Raw genomic sequence first — 13571 nt, 5'->3', positions numbered from 1 at the left:
GATTTAGTTGAAATATGTCGAAATGTACTGAATTTGCTCCCATTACATGAAAAGCAATCTGTTTTGTATAAAATTATCCAAGTATGAATAAATATCATCCGGTTTGTTCAAATATACATCTAATTTGCTCACTTGCATTAAATTTCTGCTGAAATGTAATCTAATATTTGCGGGTACAATTGGATGTCTAGCTGTTGCATTAGTGTCTGTGGGCTGGTTCCGGCCCGCGGACCGATGTGGTGTCCGATTTGAGGTCTTGGAGATGCCTTACCTTATTTGACTAATTGCAGTCTAGCCAGTGGCACCTACAGCCGCATGTTGCAAATTTGGGCCCTCAAATGTTGGCGGACGCGGCCACAGACAGTGACCGGGCGCATGTCAAATTTTACCATTTGCAACCATGTAGTCTATCTCCAAAACATCTATTACATGCAGGCCATGCATGACGATCATCTCGTCAGTATTGGGTTGGCTGGGCTGTGAAAATACACCGAAAATTGCTCATACTTAAGATTTCCACATCCTAATTAGTCGCGCTTCGTCGCATGACGAGCTAGTCGACCGATTTAAATAGTCGGATCGTCCAGAGGAGCTTCTGACATCATTGCATGTTTTGTTAACAAGATAGACCGTCATATCTTCTATGTTTATCATATAGAAGATTTATAGTCCTTATCTATCTCCTTGACAAGAGAAACATTCATGTCAGTATTGCTTTTTATAAACCTCTCTAAATAAAAAGGATTGGATACAGAAACGAGCCCCGAGCCCCGTGTCGCTCCCCCGCGGGGCGGCCTGGGCGCGAAACCCTAGCCGCCGCAGGCCGCACACCCACCACCGGACCTCTCTCCGCCGCCGCTGGCGAGGACCGGCGGGCAAAGCCCGCGCGGCGTCGGCGGCGGGCCTTCTCTTCCATCCCGCTTGGACCTGGAGCTGTGTGGGGCTGCTCCCCTGGGCGAAGGAGGCGCTTGGCGGTGTGAGCGCGGCCTGGCGTGCGCTAGAGGAGGGGCGTCATGGCCTGGCTAGCTGGAGGTTGGGTAGTGCGTGCACAGACTTGGGGGCGCTGTCGTCGGGCGCACGTGGATCTGGCTTGCCGCAGTCGTGATGGCGGGTATGGCGGGCGGCTGGGAATGGGACGGGGTGCCAGAGCTGCGCGGAGGTGCGTGGGCATCATGGGAGCATCAAGCTCCTCGGCGTGGTTAGCAAGGGCTGAGCCCGATCTGGGCGGATCTGCTTATGCGGTGTGCATTTGGCTTCCCCGGTCCAGATCCGTCCGGGTAGCTGGCCGGCGACCACCTGGGCGCGGCCCAAGGGCGAGATGTGAAACAGTGCTTGTGCGCCATGGAATTGGTATGCAGGAAGAGCTGGCTGGGTCACAGGTTTGGGTGGGTGAGGCTGTCGGTGAAAGCCGCACTCCAGTTGTGGCCGGAGCATCGATGGCGGCGCCTATGGGCACTGCCCCCTTGTTGTAGGCATCGATTTCATAGTCCCTTCCTTCCCTTGCCTGACATTCTTCGGGGGAAACCCTAGATCCGGTCTCCCGGGTCTGACGATGACGACGCCTTCGGCTTTGCTCGGTGTCGTGTCTCCTCTTGAGGACAACGTCTTGAAGATAGACCCAGTCAGAGGGATTCAGTGCTTGTGTAGGTGGTTGGCGACGGCTCGTGTAGCATCTTCATGAGAGCAGCAAAAGCACCCTCCACATGCAAAGTGCGTCAGGCGAGTTATGTCAGCCAAGCTCGCGGGATTGAAGCAACATATGTTTGCTCTATTGGACATAGCGTTCCTCTTTGATGTCGTCGAGTTTTGAGGATATGCTAGTGGCAGCCTGGATTGATACAACGGTTTGCGGTGTGCACTTTGGTACCGGCGAAAGCACTCAAGTGCCGGGCCGGGTGTGTTGTGGGGTGTTGGCCTTCTGACGTGTTGTATGTGTTGTGGTGCTTTAGGCCTAGCCTTGTTAGGCGTTGTTTAGGTTTTTGCCCGGTTTTCCTTGATAAACTGAGCAACCCCTCTTTATTTCTTATTTTTTAGCACTCGCCCCATGCGGTGCATTCCTCCATGGAGGTGTTACTTGTAATGCCTCTTTCTGATTAACGAATTTGGTAGGTCTCCTGCCAACATTCCAAAAAAAGTATTGCTTTTTATGAATCACAATGTTTTGATAAATTGCTTATTATGAATCACAATAATGTGTCGATAAAAACCGATGAACAAAGAAAAATCTATTGTTATTCTAGTAAGGGTATCAACGTACATGAACGAGGCGAACTTGACACTCGATGAACAATAATCGGTCGATGAAATGCAATCTAGTGTCAAGTTATCACGCTCATACAACGAGAATTGGTAGACCTACACAACAATAGAGAAGCTTGTCCCCATCTGCCGGCGCGGCTATTTAAGCCGGTCGGCGTCTGCCTCGCGCGGCGATGTGGGTCTAAAATTTAGATGCACCGGTGAGAGAGGGAGGAGTTTCTATCACTGCAGGTGGGACCGCTACGACCTGCAGTTGGGTCGATGGATGCGCCCGGTTGCCCTATATCCATCCCTTTGCTTTTATCGAAGTTGATGGTGAGCCCAGACATCTGTTGGAAACATAGGAGGAGGAACTTCAGGTTGGCGATGTCGGACGCGGAGCCCTCCACCATAACTATGGTGTCGTCCGCATATTGGAGGAGGGAGACCCCTCCCCCACCCACTAGGTGGGGGACTATGCCGCGGATATGGCCACAAGCTTTGGCCTTATCAAGAATGACCGCGAGGGCATCGACAACCATGTTGAATAGAAACGGGGAGAACGGGTCACCCTGGTGAACCCCACATAAGGTGGGGAAGTAAGGCCCGATCTCACCGTTGATGTTGACCGCCGTCCGACCGCAGGTGACGAGTTGCATAACACGGGTCACCCAGCGGTCGTCGAAGCCCTTTCAAAGTAAAACTTCCCGAAGGAAGGGCCAATGGACAGTGTCGTAGGCTTTGTGAAAGTCGAGCTTTAGGAAGACCGCGCGGTGGTGCTTGGATCGAACTTCATGGAGGACTTCGTGGAAGGCCAGCACCCCATCCAAAATAAACCGGTCTTGGATGAAGGCGGATTGGTTGGGGTGGGTGACAGAGTCCGCGAGAAGGGTCACCCTATTGGCGTACCCTTTAGCCAAGATCCTAAAGATCACGTTGATCACCGTGATCGGGCAGAATTGGCGAATGTCCGAGGCCCCGGGGACCTTGGGGTTTAGGCGCCCAAGGTCAATGGTCCCAGAGAAGAACTCAGCGAAGAGGGCCATGACTTCCGGTTTGATGGTTTGCCAGAACATTTTGAAAAACGAGACTGGCAATCCATCCAGGCCTGGAGCCGAGGAGGGGTTCATTCCTTTGATCGCCGCTAGGACCTCATCCTCCGAGAAGGGTGCCACCAAGGCGATGTTGGCCTCGTCGGAAACAAGCTGGGCACCCGACCAGGTATCGGGGGCCAGCGCAGCCCCACCCCGAGGGGTGGGGGAGAAAGTGCTTTATAGAAGCCGTTTACGTGAGCTCGGATGTCCGAGGGGCGAACAAGCTGAGTATCGCCGTCCCATAAGGAGTGGATGGAGTTCCGACGACACCGGACATTGGCGATCGCCTGGAAGTAAGCCGTGTTAGCGTCACCATGGAGCACGCACCGTTGGGTGCCGCGCAGCCGCCAGTAAGCCTCCTCGTCTGAGTATGACCGAGAGCTGGTCCTCGAGATCATATCTCAGCATCCACTCGTCCGGAGAGATCCCAGAAGTGTCAGGGCGGGCGTCCAGGATTTGGATGGCACCTAGGAGGGCCTTCTTGCGGTCATGGAGATCACGGCCGAGGTTCGCGCCCTAACCCTTCATAAATTGGCGGGCAAGCTTGGCGAGAACTGCCAGGAGTCAACGGCGGACATGGCACGGTGAGGAGAGTCGCGCGCGTCGGTCCACTTAGCCGCAACGGCCTCGCGGAATCCGGCCTGGTTGAGCCAGAAGAGCTCAGTCCGGCCTGATTTGCTTTATAATATAAAGCGGGGCAAAAGCCTTTTTGGTATATCCATTTTATATTTGAGTTGAACATGAGGAGTGCCGGTTAGTCCGAGCTTTTGAGGACCATTTAAGACGCTTGTTTATGTTTTTTTTTTTTTGACTAATCAGTGACCGCCCCGTTCCTCCAGACGTTTAAAGCGGGTTTCGAGGCGCCCGGTCGTAGATGGTCTGACATCACATTCACGGATCAGCCAACAGCGCCAAGCGGCCGTAGGTGTTATTACGGACGTGAACACTTGAGACGTGTGTCGGCGGGGCACAGTTTTTCGACACGCGCGGATGGCGTGGCCGCCGTGTGGGAGACCCGCCACCGCTTCACAAGCCAACAAAACGGGCAGGCCACAGCCAAGCCGCATCATTAAAACAGGAACCCCCTGCTGTTGTCCTCGCTCCACCGTCCACTCTCCACACACATCACACTGCGCGAGAGCCGACACCGGTCTCAGTCTGGGAGGAGACGCCATGGCGAGCGAGCGCAATGGCGACGGGGGCAAGGAGCGCGCCGGGGAGAACGGCAACGGCGGTGGCGTGTCTCCGGAGATGCCGGAGATCAGGCACACCAAGCTCTTCATCAACGGGGCCTTCGTCGATGCCGTCTCCGGTACGTGCCTACTCGTCTCTTTTTTTTTCCTTTTTGTCTTGCAACGCATCTATCATACTCATGGCCTCCTCTAGCCTGGTTAGATAGGCCGGATCGATGCTGGTTATCCCGGTAAATTGCTTGGTGGTGAACTAAGGCTGTTTGGTGTGAGCTTCCGTCGTGGTTAGCTGAACCTTGAATCCTGGACGGTGAATGCTCTATCTATCGTCAAGCTAAAAAAAGGGCAGGATATGAGGCCAGTTTCTGGCGCCGTGCCGCATGTCCATGACGCGCAGTTCGTGGGGAACATGGCATGTCGGCTCTCCGCAGCCTCGCGTCGCGTCGTTTATCACAGGCCAGCAAAAGCTAGCGGTACCCATAATTTCCCCTTTCCCCTTTCTCAAAAATAAAGCCAGTCATCATAGTATAACACTAACAGCCCGATAGATTTTTTTTTTGCGGCAACATGGTTAGGCTCTTGTAAATTAAGGAGAAGAAGGCACGAGATGACTAGCTAGCGTGACGGGGTGCTTAGCTGAAAAAAAAAAAATGACCCTTCGTCCAATGCAGCCTAAATGTTACTCCTAGAAAGAAAGACCATACAGCAAGCAAAGCACACGCTGGCTAACCTAAATTTGGCAATCAAGCTGTAGCCCATCTGACCTCTACCCAGAAAATGAGACTGATGAACCCGTAGGAGCCATTAATAGGGAATGTTAAAATGGCCAAAACAATGCGCGTGTTCTTCTAGAAGCCTCATGCGCGGTGCAGTCCTTGTAATGTACGGTGCTGTAGTGCGGATGACACGTGGGGCTGAGTCCACACGACAGTGACCCTACAGCATCGTACAGTACTGCAGAGGAATACTACTGACCCGTCCTTGTAGTACTATTTCACGTGCGGCATGCGACGGAGAGGGGCATGGGCTGCACCCCCACAGCCGGCCCACTCCCTCGTGTCGTGCCCTTACTTTCGTTCTCGTAGTATACGCGAGACGGCCGTATCATCTGGTCCCGATTGTTCCCTCTGACGGGGTGGCGCGCGTACGGCGTACCCATGGCCGTTTTCTCGTCTGTAGTACGAGCGTGCGCCCGTGAAGATGCGCTCGTGATGCACCTCGGTGTCCATCGCCAGATGGGATACGGACTGGCGGCATGCAATGGAGGTCACGCTTCTCACTAGCGATGCTACCCACACATCAAAAACTCTCAAAGAACCATGATAAATCATCGTCCTTGTAAATAAAAGTTTTAAAATGTTCCGATTCCAGCGGCCCACGACACGGGACGGATCAGTCGCTGTCGAGGCCCGTCGCCTTCTAGAAGCCATTGCTTACGTTCGCGTCACGGGCTTGGCCGGTTGGCTCCCTTGCTTGTCTGCATGCTCCAGCCTTCCAGGCTGCTCGGCCGGATGCCGGTGCAGATGAGCCCGTGCAGCATTAGGCTTGATGATGCGCAACTCGGTGAGAGAAAGAAATCCCTAGTCCACTGGGAATCGCTATCTAATCAGTTCGTGACTTCCTGTCAATCGGCTCAAAAAGAAAAAACAGTTCGCGTCAAGTACGGCCCCGGGTCACAACTCACAACAGGATAGAATAGTGGAATAAATTTACAGAATCCTGTAAACTTGACCCAACTACCCTCTGGTTTAGGGGAAGTTTTGAACTTTTGGTTCCCGTAAGCTTTTGGCGGGCAAGAAACCGCCTACCGTTCACGCCGGTCCTCCCACGCCACAACCGCCCTGCCTCGCGCCGCTCTCGCCGGAGACGGTCACACATGTCACTGACTGGCGGGCCCTAGGCCATTTATCTAGTTTTGTTTTCTAAAAAGATTAAAAAAAGGTTTAGGAGAAGAAGATTACGATTTACGGAATCTTACAAAAGTAGCACGCAGAAAACTTTTCCTAAAATTTAGAGACGTCCTGGTACGGTGGTACTGTATTTCGTAGTTTTTCACGGCTGCCATGTCGGTTTTCTTCTCGATCAGGTAAGACATTCGTGACGAGGGATCCGCGCACCGGGGATGTGATCGCCAACATCGCTGAAGGCGACAAGGAGGATGTGGACCTGGCGGTGAAAGCGGCAAGAGAGGCCTTCGATCATGGCAAATGGCCTCGCATGCCCGGATCCGTACCATTCTTTCTTCAGTCAATTCCTCATGGCGAATGGCCCGAACCTCGAAGCATGCTTACGTTTTCAATCTGAAAAGAACAACCGATGATTGGCGCGCAGGAAAGAGGGAGGATCATGATGAAGTACGCGGACCTGGTGGAGGAGCATGCGGACGAGCTGGCCCTGTTGGAGAGCCTGGACGCCGGCAAGCCGCGCATGGCGACCAGGGCGGTCGACCTCGGGACCTCCGTCAGGTCCCTACGCTACTTCGCCGGCGCAGCCGACAAGATCCACGGCGAGACGCTCAAGATGTCGAGGCAGTTCCAGGGGCACACCCTGCGCGAGCCCATCGGCGTCGCCGGGCTCATCATCCCCTGGAACTTCCCTGCCATCATGTTCTTCTCCAAGGTCGCCCCGGCGCTGGCCGCCGGCTGCACCATGGTCGTCAAGCCCGCCGAGCAGACCCCGCTGAGCGCCCTGTTCTTCGCTCACTTGGCCAAGCAGGTCAGATCGGTCACTTGACAGAGACACACAATGTATTTATGTATAGCTCTTCTGTTCTGAACATTTGGCGCTCTGTTCTTGAGCAGGCGGGAGTCCCGGATGGGGTGATCAATGTGATCACCGGCTTCGGCCCAACAGCTGGAGCAGCGATCGCGTCTCACATGGACGTCGACATGGTCAGTTTCACGGGATCAACGTCAGTTGGGAGGCTCATAATGGAGGCGTCGGCGAGGAGCAACCTGAAGCCGGTGTCCCTGGAGCTGGGCGGCAAATCTCCGCTCATCGTCTTCGACGACGCGGACGTGGACATGGCCGTGGGTCTCGCCATCAGCGCCAACTTCTTCAACAAGGTGAACAAAACCTTAGCTACAAACAGCGTAGCCGTACGATGGTCCATTCATGCATGGGTCTCTGAAGCCGGAACTTGCAGGGAGAAGCTTGTGTTGCAGCGAGCCGTGTGTACCTGCAAGAGGGCGTCTACGATCGGTTCGTGAAGAAGTTGGCGGAGCGCATGGAGAGTTGGGTTGTCGGGGACCCTTTCGATCCTCGCGTCAATCAAGGGCCTCAGGTTTAAAATTCAGATATCCATCCCCTGTTTTTTGTTGTATCAGAAAACTCAGCAGTGCTGCTCATGTCCTGTGTGTAGGTAGACAAGGCTCAGTATGAGAGGGTGCTCAGCTACATCGAACATGGCAAGAGAGAAGGGGCCACCGTCGTGGCGGGAGGGAAGCCCTGTGGCCAGAAAGGTTACTACATCGAGCCCACTGTTTTCACTGATGTTAAGGTCAAAATTCAGCGCAAAAATTCAAATTGTAGTCGGCGGAAAACTCTTCACTTTATATCTAGCTTCTCTACACGTACAGGATGACATGATCATAGCAAAGGAGGAGATCTTCGGGCCCGTCATGTGCCTGATGAAGTTCACGTAAGCCCATCCCGGTTGATCGACATAGATTAGTTACCGCACCCTGAATCTGTGATGACAGGGAAAAGTTGCATCTAATTTTATGTTTCTACTACTACTAGGACGGTGGAGGAGGCGATCGCGAGGGCCAACGACACGAGGTACGGGCTGGCGGCGGGGGTGGTGACCAAGGACATCGACGTGGCCAACAGGATGACGCGGTCGATCCGCGCCGGGGTGGTGTGGGTCAACTGCTACTTCGCCATGGACGCCGACTGCCCGTTCGGGGGCCGCAAGATGAGCGGGTTCGGCAAGGACGACGGCATGCACGCGCTCGACAAGTTCCTCGCCGTCAAGTCCGTCGTCACCCCCGTCTACGACTCGCCCTGGCTCTAGGCTACATCTCTCTGCCTGGTTTGCTTCTCTTGTGTGTGCACAGTTAGTTACCAGGAGGAGCAGCAAGGAAGAGAAGGTGAGAAGCGTTGTTCGTTGACAGGCAACGTTGTTTGTCGATGCCGTGGTAATAATTTTTTTTTGAAAAGGGGGATCCCCGGCCTCTGCATCAGCACGATGCATACGGCCATCTTATTGAAAATAAAACATCCACAAGGTCTCGAAGTCTCAGTAGTAGCAAACTAAAAAACAAACGACAAGGCTCACACAGAGCCCAAAGGCTAGATACATAAGCTAGCCCAACAAAGGATAAACCACAACCGGTTGGCTGAACAAAAGACAGGTAAACTAATTGCCTATCCTATTACATGACCGCCATCCAAACCGGCTGAAGATATCCCGTGCTACCGTCTCCCATCGGATAGCACCAGTAACCAAACGCTCCCTGGCCTCCGTCGGAGTGAGTAGCGACCAGGAAAGGATAAGTGCCGTGGCTCTGAAGATAACCTGCAAAACATGAGTGTTTGTTGTTCTGTTAAAAACAAGATCATTTCTGCAATTCCAAAGCGCGTAATTTTCATTGGTGTTCATTTCTGGGCGAGCTTAGGGCATATCGAATGCGGACGTTTAAATCACCCGTATATGTCTTTTGCGAGAGTCCCAGGCATATTTTGCCATCTAATGTTATCCCTCGAACTTCTTAAATCACACTCGTATGTGTCTTTTGCGAGAGTCCGGGCATTATGTTATCCCTAGAACGTCCGCATACGTATCCGGACGTTCAAATTATGGCAAACTCAAATTTAGAAGGCTTTGCAGCACGGGCGTTTGCCTGGTCAAGCAAAAGTCACCACATATTCCTCTTCTCCGTCTGGATGAGGCCCTTGCTTTTTTTTTTCTGTTTGATGGAAGATGATTAAGGCATCTTCAACGCCGACCCATAAATCCTATCCCACGTTTTGATCGTGGACAGCGTCGTATTCATCGGAAGGCAACCGACTAGGTCGGAATGCGTCCTGTTTATAGGGAACCAATCGGTTTGAACGGAACAGCCGAAAGGGGTCCTATTTTATCGACTTCCCATCGGCTCGGGGTCTGGCGTACCGCAAAATGAACGAAACGAAGTTCTCATTAATCGCCTACGGTCAAAACGAAGTCCTGTTCATCGGAAGGAATCTGCGTACCGCAAAATGGACAAAACGGACTTCTCTTCAACCGCCTAAGGTCGAAACGGGGTCTGTTCATCGGGAGGGGTCTGGCGCACTTCAAAACGGATAAAACAGACTTATCTTCTACCATCTACGGTCGAAATGGGGCCCTGTTCATTGGGAGGGGTCTGGCGTACCGCAGAACAGGACTCCACAGGCTACTGTTCATCACTGTCTACTTCCTCCAGTCTTCACAGGCCACTGTTCATCTGCAACTGCCTACGGCCTCCACGGGGTCATGTTCATCCATCCCCAACGGACTGGGGTGTGGCGTACCACGGCATGGCCTCCTCGATCAGTTAGGGTCCTGTTCATCCAATGCCAACCGCCTACACACGGCTAAGGTACTATTCATCCACAGCCAACCCACCGGCTAGGGTGGGGCGTACGCGCGGTTGGTAGCAACGGGGATTGTTCATTCACAGCCAACTAACCGGCTAGGTTAACACATCTCGCACAAGGGGTTGGATCGATGCAACCGGCTGCTGGTCTAGACTTGATCTACGTATCGCGCATGCGGCAGATCGATCGCTCGGGTTCAGTTAGTAGCGAAGGGATTGATCGGCTTCAGTTAGCAGTGAAGGAATCACTTGGGTTCTGTTTCAGCGAAGGGATCGATCGGCTTCAGTACAGTGGGATCGACCGCTCGCGTTTAGTACATAACTAGTACGAGGGATCAATCGATCGCTCCGGTTTAGTAATTGAATGCCTCGCTTGGGTTCAGTTAGCGAATACGGCTCGCACACATGCGCGTGTATGAGAGAAACGCGCAAACCGCTACATCTCTTGGCCCCAACCACCCACTGTATACTGGGAACTATCCGAAAATTTCCTCGCCCTCACTTCTACCATGATTTTTTTACGTCATGGACGGGCCAAAGAATGCCATGCAGGTCCGCCTCCTGCCCACCCAAGATGAAAAGCTCATTTCTGTCATATTTTTGTCATAGAAGTAGGATCTCACCACATCTATGATTATACGTATTTTTGTCACAATTATCACCATCGAACAGTCACACCCATGATAGAATAAGTTTTCATTCAGGCCATAATGTCACGGAAGTGTCTTTTTTTTGTAGTGATGGGATAAGTCATGGTATTAGTAATCATGTGAAGTTGATCATCTTCAATGTTTTGGTATTATATTGTGTTGTTCTTTCTCTAGTGGTGTTATGCGAACGTCAACTACATGACACTTGTAGGATCGAAAGTATGTCTAGAGGGGGGGGGGTGATTAGACTACTTGACCAAATAAAAATCTAGCCTTTTTCCAATTTTAAGTCTTGGCAGATTTTTAGCAACTTAGCACAAGTCAAGCAATCAACCTACACATGCAATTCTAAGAGTATAGCAGCGTAATGTAAATCATTGCATATGAAGGTAAAGGGAGGAGTTTGTAGGGAGCAAACGCAATGTTGACATGGAGATTTTTGGCGTGGTTCCGATAGGTGGTGCTATCGTACATCCACGTTGATGGAGACTTCAATCCACGAAGGGTAACAGCTGCGCGAGTCCACGAAGGGCTCCACCCACGAAGGCTCCACGAAGAAGCAACCTTGTCTAACCCACCATGGCCATCGCCCACAAAGGACTTGCCTCACTAGTGTACATCTTCACGAAGTAGGCGATCTCCTTGCCCATACAAACTCCTTGGCTCAACTCCACAATCTTGACGGAGGCTCCCAAGTGACACATAACCAATCTAGGAGACACCACTCTCCAAAAGGTAATAGACGGTGTGTTGATGATGAACTCCTTGCTCTTGTACTTCAAATGATAGTCTCCCCAACACTCAACTCTCTCTCATAGGATTGGATTTGGTGGAAAGATGATTTGAGTGGAAAGCAACTTGGGAAAGGCTAGAAATCAAGATTCATATGGTAGGATTGGAATATCTTGGCCTCAACACATGAGTAGGTGGTTCTCTCTCAGAAAATGAATGATGGAAGTGAAGGCATGTTCTGATGGCTTTCCTCGGGAATGAAGAAAGGGTGGAGGGGTATATATAGCCTCCACACAAAATCTAACCGTTACACACAATTTACCAAACTCGGTGGGACCGAATCAGAAAACTCGGTCAGACCGGTTTAGTTCATAATGTGACCGTTAGGCATTTCGGTGGGACCGACATGTCAACTCGGTGGGACCGATTTCTTTAGGGTTAGGGCATAACGTAATCTCGGTGAGACCGGTTACACAAACTCGGCGAGACCGATTTTGGTAATAATCTAACCAGAGAGTTGGTCAGGCAAACTCGGTGGGACCGATTCGCTCATCTCGGTGGGACCGAAACTTTATGAAAGGGAAACAGGGAGTTTGCATTGCTAACTCGGTGGGACTGATCGCTCATCTCGGTTAGACCGAAACATTACGAAGGGAAATAGAGAGTTTGCAATCCCATCTCGGTGAGATCGAGATCCCTATTGGTGAGACCGAAGTGACTAGGGTTTCTGGCAATGGCTATGTCAAATGAACTCGGTGGCGCCGAATGGATCAATTCGGTGGGGCCGAGTTTGACTTTTGGTTTGGGACATATGTGGATATGAGAAAGTGGTTGAGGGTTTTTGGAGCATATCACTAAGCATTTCGAGCAAGCAAGCCATTAAGCAACACATCATCCCCTTTTAATAGTATTGGCTTTCCTATGGACTCAATGTGATCTTGGATCACTAAAAGTAAAATGTAGAGTCTTGAGCTTTTAGAGCTTGAGCCAATTCTTTGTCCTTAGCATTTTGAGGGGTCCACATTTCTAATCCATGCCATGCCAATCATTGAACTTCCCTTAAATGTTTATCTTGAAATAGCATTAGTACAATGAGCTATATGTTGTTAATCATTACCAAAACCACCCAGGGATAGTTGCAGTTTCAATCTACCCCTTTTTGGTAATTGATGACAACATATAGATCAAAGCTTCGACAAATGATAATAAAATTGAAATACATCGTCTCTTTGAGAAGTATGTGATAAGCAAGAGCTCCCCCTAAATTTGTGCATTGTTTAATTTGCTTTTGAATGCAAATGCACAATCGATAGTATCATGGGTTACTCTTCCATGTCACATACATCTTGGTGGAGCCCTCAAAATGATAGCAATTAAAAGCATGCACTCATCACCAAGCAAAGTGAATGATCATATATGGATATAAGAGATAATATCATCCAAACACACATTAATGTAGCATATGATCAAACACATGATCAATCAAGTATCTCACACAAGGACATAAGGTATCAAACAAGCACACAGTAAAGTTCAACCAAATAAAGTGCAAGAGAGACAAAAAGCAACACTCTCTCTCGAAGCCTATGATCTATACATATTTCTCCCCCTTTGGCAGCAAGTTACCAAAAAGTTCAAATATGCATAGTGTTATGCGTCTCTCAGGCTTGGTCTTCATGAGGTGGTGTAGAGATGACTCCAAGGACGAAGGCTTCTGTTGATGTAGCTGGAGCTGCTAGAGGTGGCACTGAAGCTGTAGCTGCTGGTGCTGATGTAGTAGCTCTAGTATCTGGAACTGGCACTGCAGCTGACCTCTGACTTGTTGGCACACGCTGAAAAGCTTCTGTAGTTGTCTTTCCTTTCTTCTCCTCTGCATCATCCTGAAGCTGCTCAACTACTGTTTGTATCTCAGTGACTTTCAGTTCAAGATCATAGAATTTTTGTTCAATGATCCTCTCCAAGCTCTCCTGATTTTGAGTCAGGGTGGCCAAGCTTTCTCAATCCTCAAAGTTGCTTGGATCAGATATTCAAGTTGATCTTGATGTCTCTTCAAGAACACTTGAGATGCATCTTCAGCACTTGGCATCCTTGCAGCTTTTTCTGCCT

At 50.9% G+C, this 13571-nt stretch overlaps 1 protein-coding gene across 2 annotated transcripts; it reads left to right on the top strand.

Annotated features, from left to right (window-relative positions):
• Positions 1–4391: 4391 nt before the first annotated feature.
• On the top strand, positions 4392–8641 carry LOC123157455 (aldehyde dehydrogenase family 2 member C4). 2 transcript variants are annotated; one of them, XM_044575740.1, is made up of 8 exons: positions 4426–4644; positions 6609–6751; positions 6854–7237; positions 7324–7587; positions 7668–7805; positions 7884–8021; positions 8101–8162; positions 8264–8641. In XM_044575740.1, the coding sequence occupies exons 1-8, from the start codon at positions 4506–4508 to the stop codon at positions 8535–8537; spliced, it is 1542 nt and encodes a 513-aa protein (XP_044431675.1). In that variant the 5' UTR covers positions 4426–4505; the 3' UTR covers positions 8538–8641. The 2 variants fall into 2 exon arrangements, with proteins under 2 accessions (XP_044431676.1, XP_044431675.1); XM_044575741.1 differs by lacking the exon at positions 6609–6751 and having other exon boundaries at positions 4392–4644.
• The last annotated feature ends 4930 nt before the right edge of the window (positions 8642–13571 follow it).

This window comes from Triticum aestivum, chromosome 7B, assembly GCF_018294505.1.
Source record: "Triticum aestivum cultivar Chinese Spring chromosome 7B, IWGSC CS RefSeq v2.1, whole genome shotgun sequence".
Lineage (NCBI taxonomy): Eukaryota > Viridiplantae > Streptophyta > Magnoliopsida > Poales > Poaceae > Triticum > Triticum aestivum.
Note: the sequence above shows the minus strand (reverse complement) of the source record. Positions and strands in the feature narration are given on the sequence as shown.

Bases quoted from the DNA above. Each gene is read 5' to 3' on its own strand.
- LOC123157455 (XM_044575740.1), top strand. From the start codon at position 4,506: ATGGCGAGCGAGCGCAATGGCGACGGGGGCAAGGAGCGCGCCGGGGAG. The intron at 4,645-6,608 runs GTACGTGCCTAC...CTTCTCGATCAG, and splicing joins CTTCGTCGATGCCGTCTCCG to GTAAGACATTCGTGACGAGG. The intron at 6,752-6,853 runs GTACCATTCTTT...ATTGGCGCGCAG, and splicing joins GGCCTCGCATGCCCGGATCC to GAAAGAGGGAGGATCATGAT.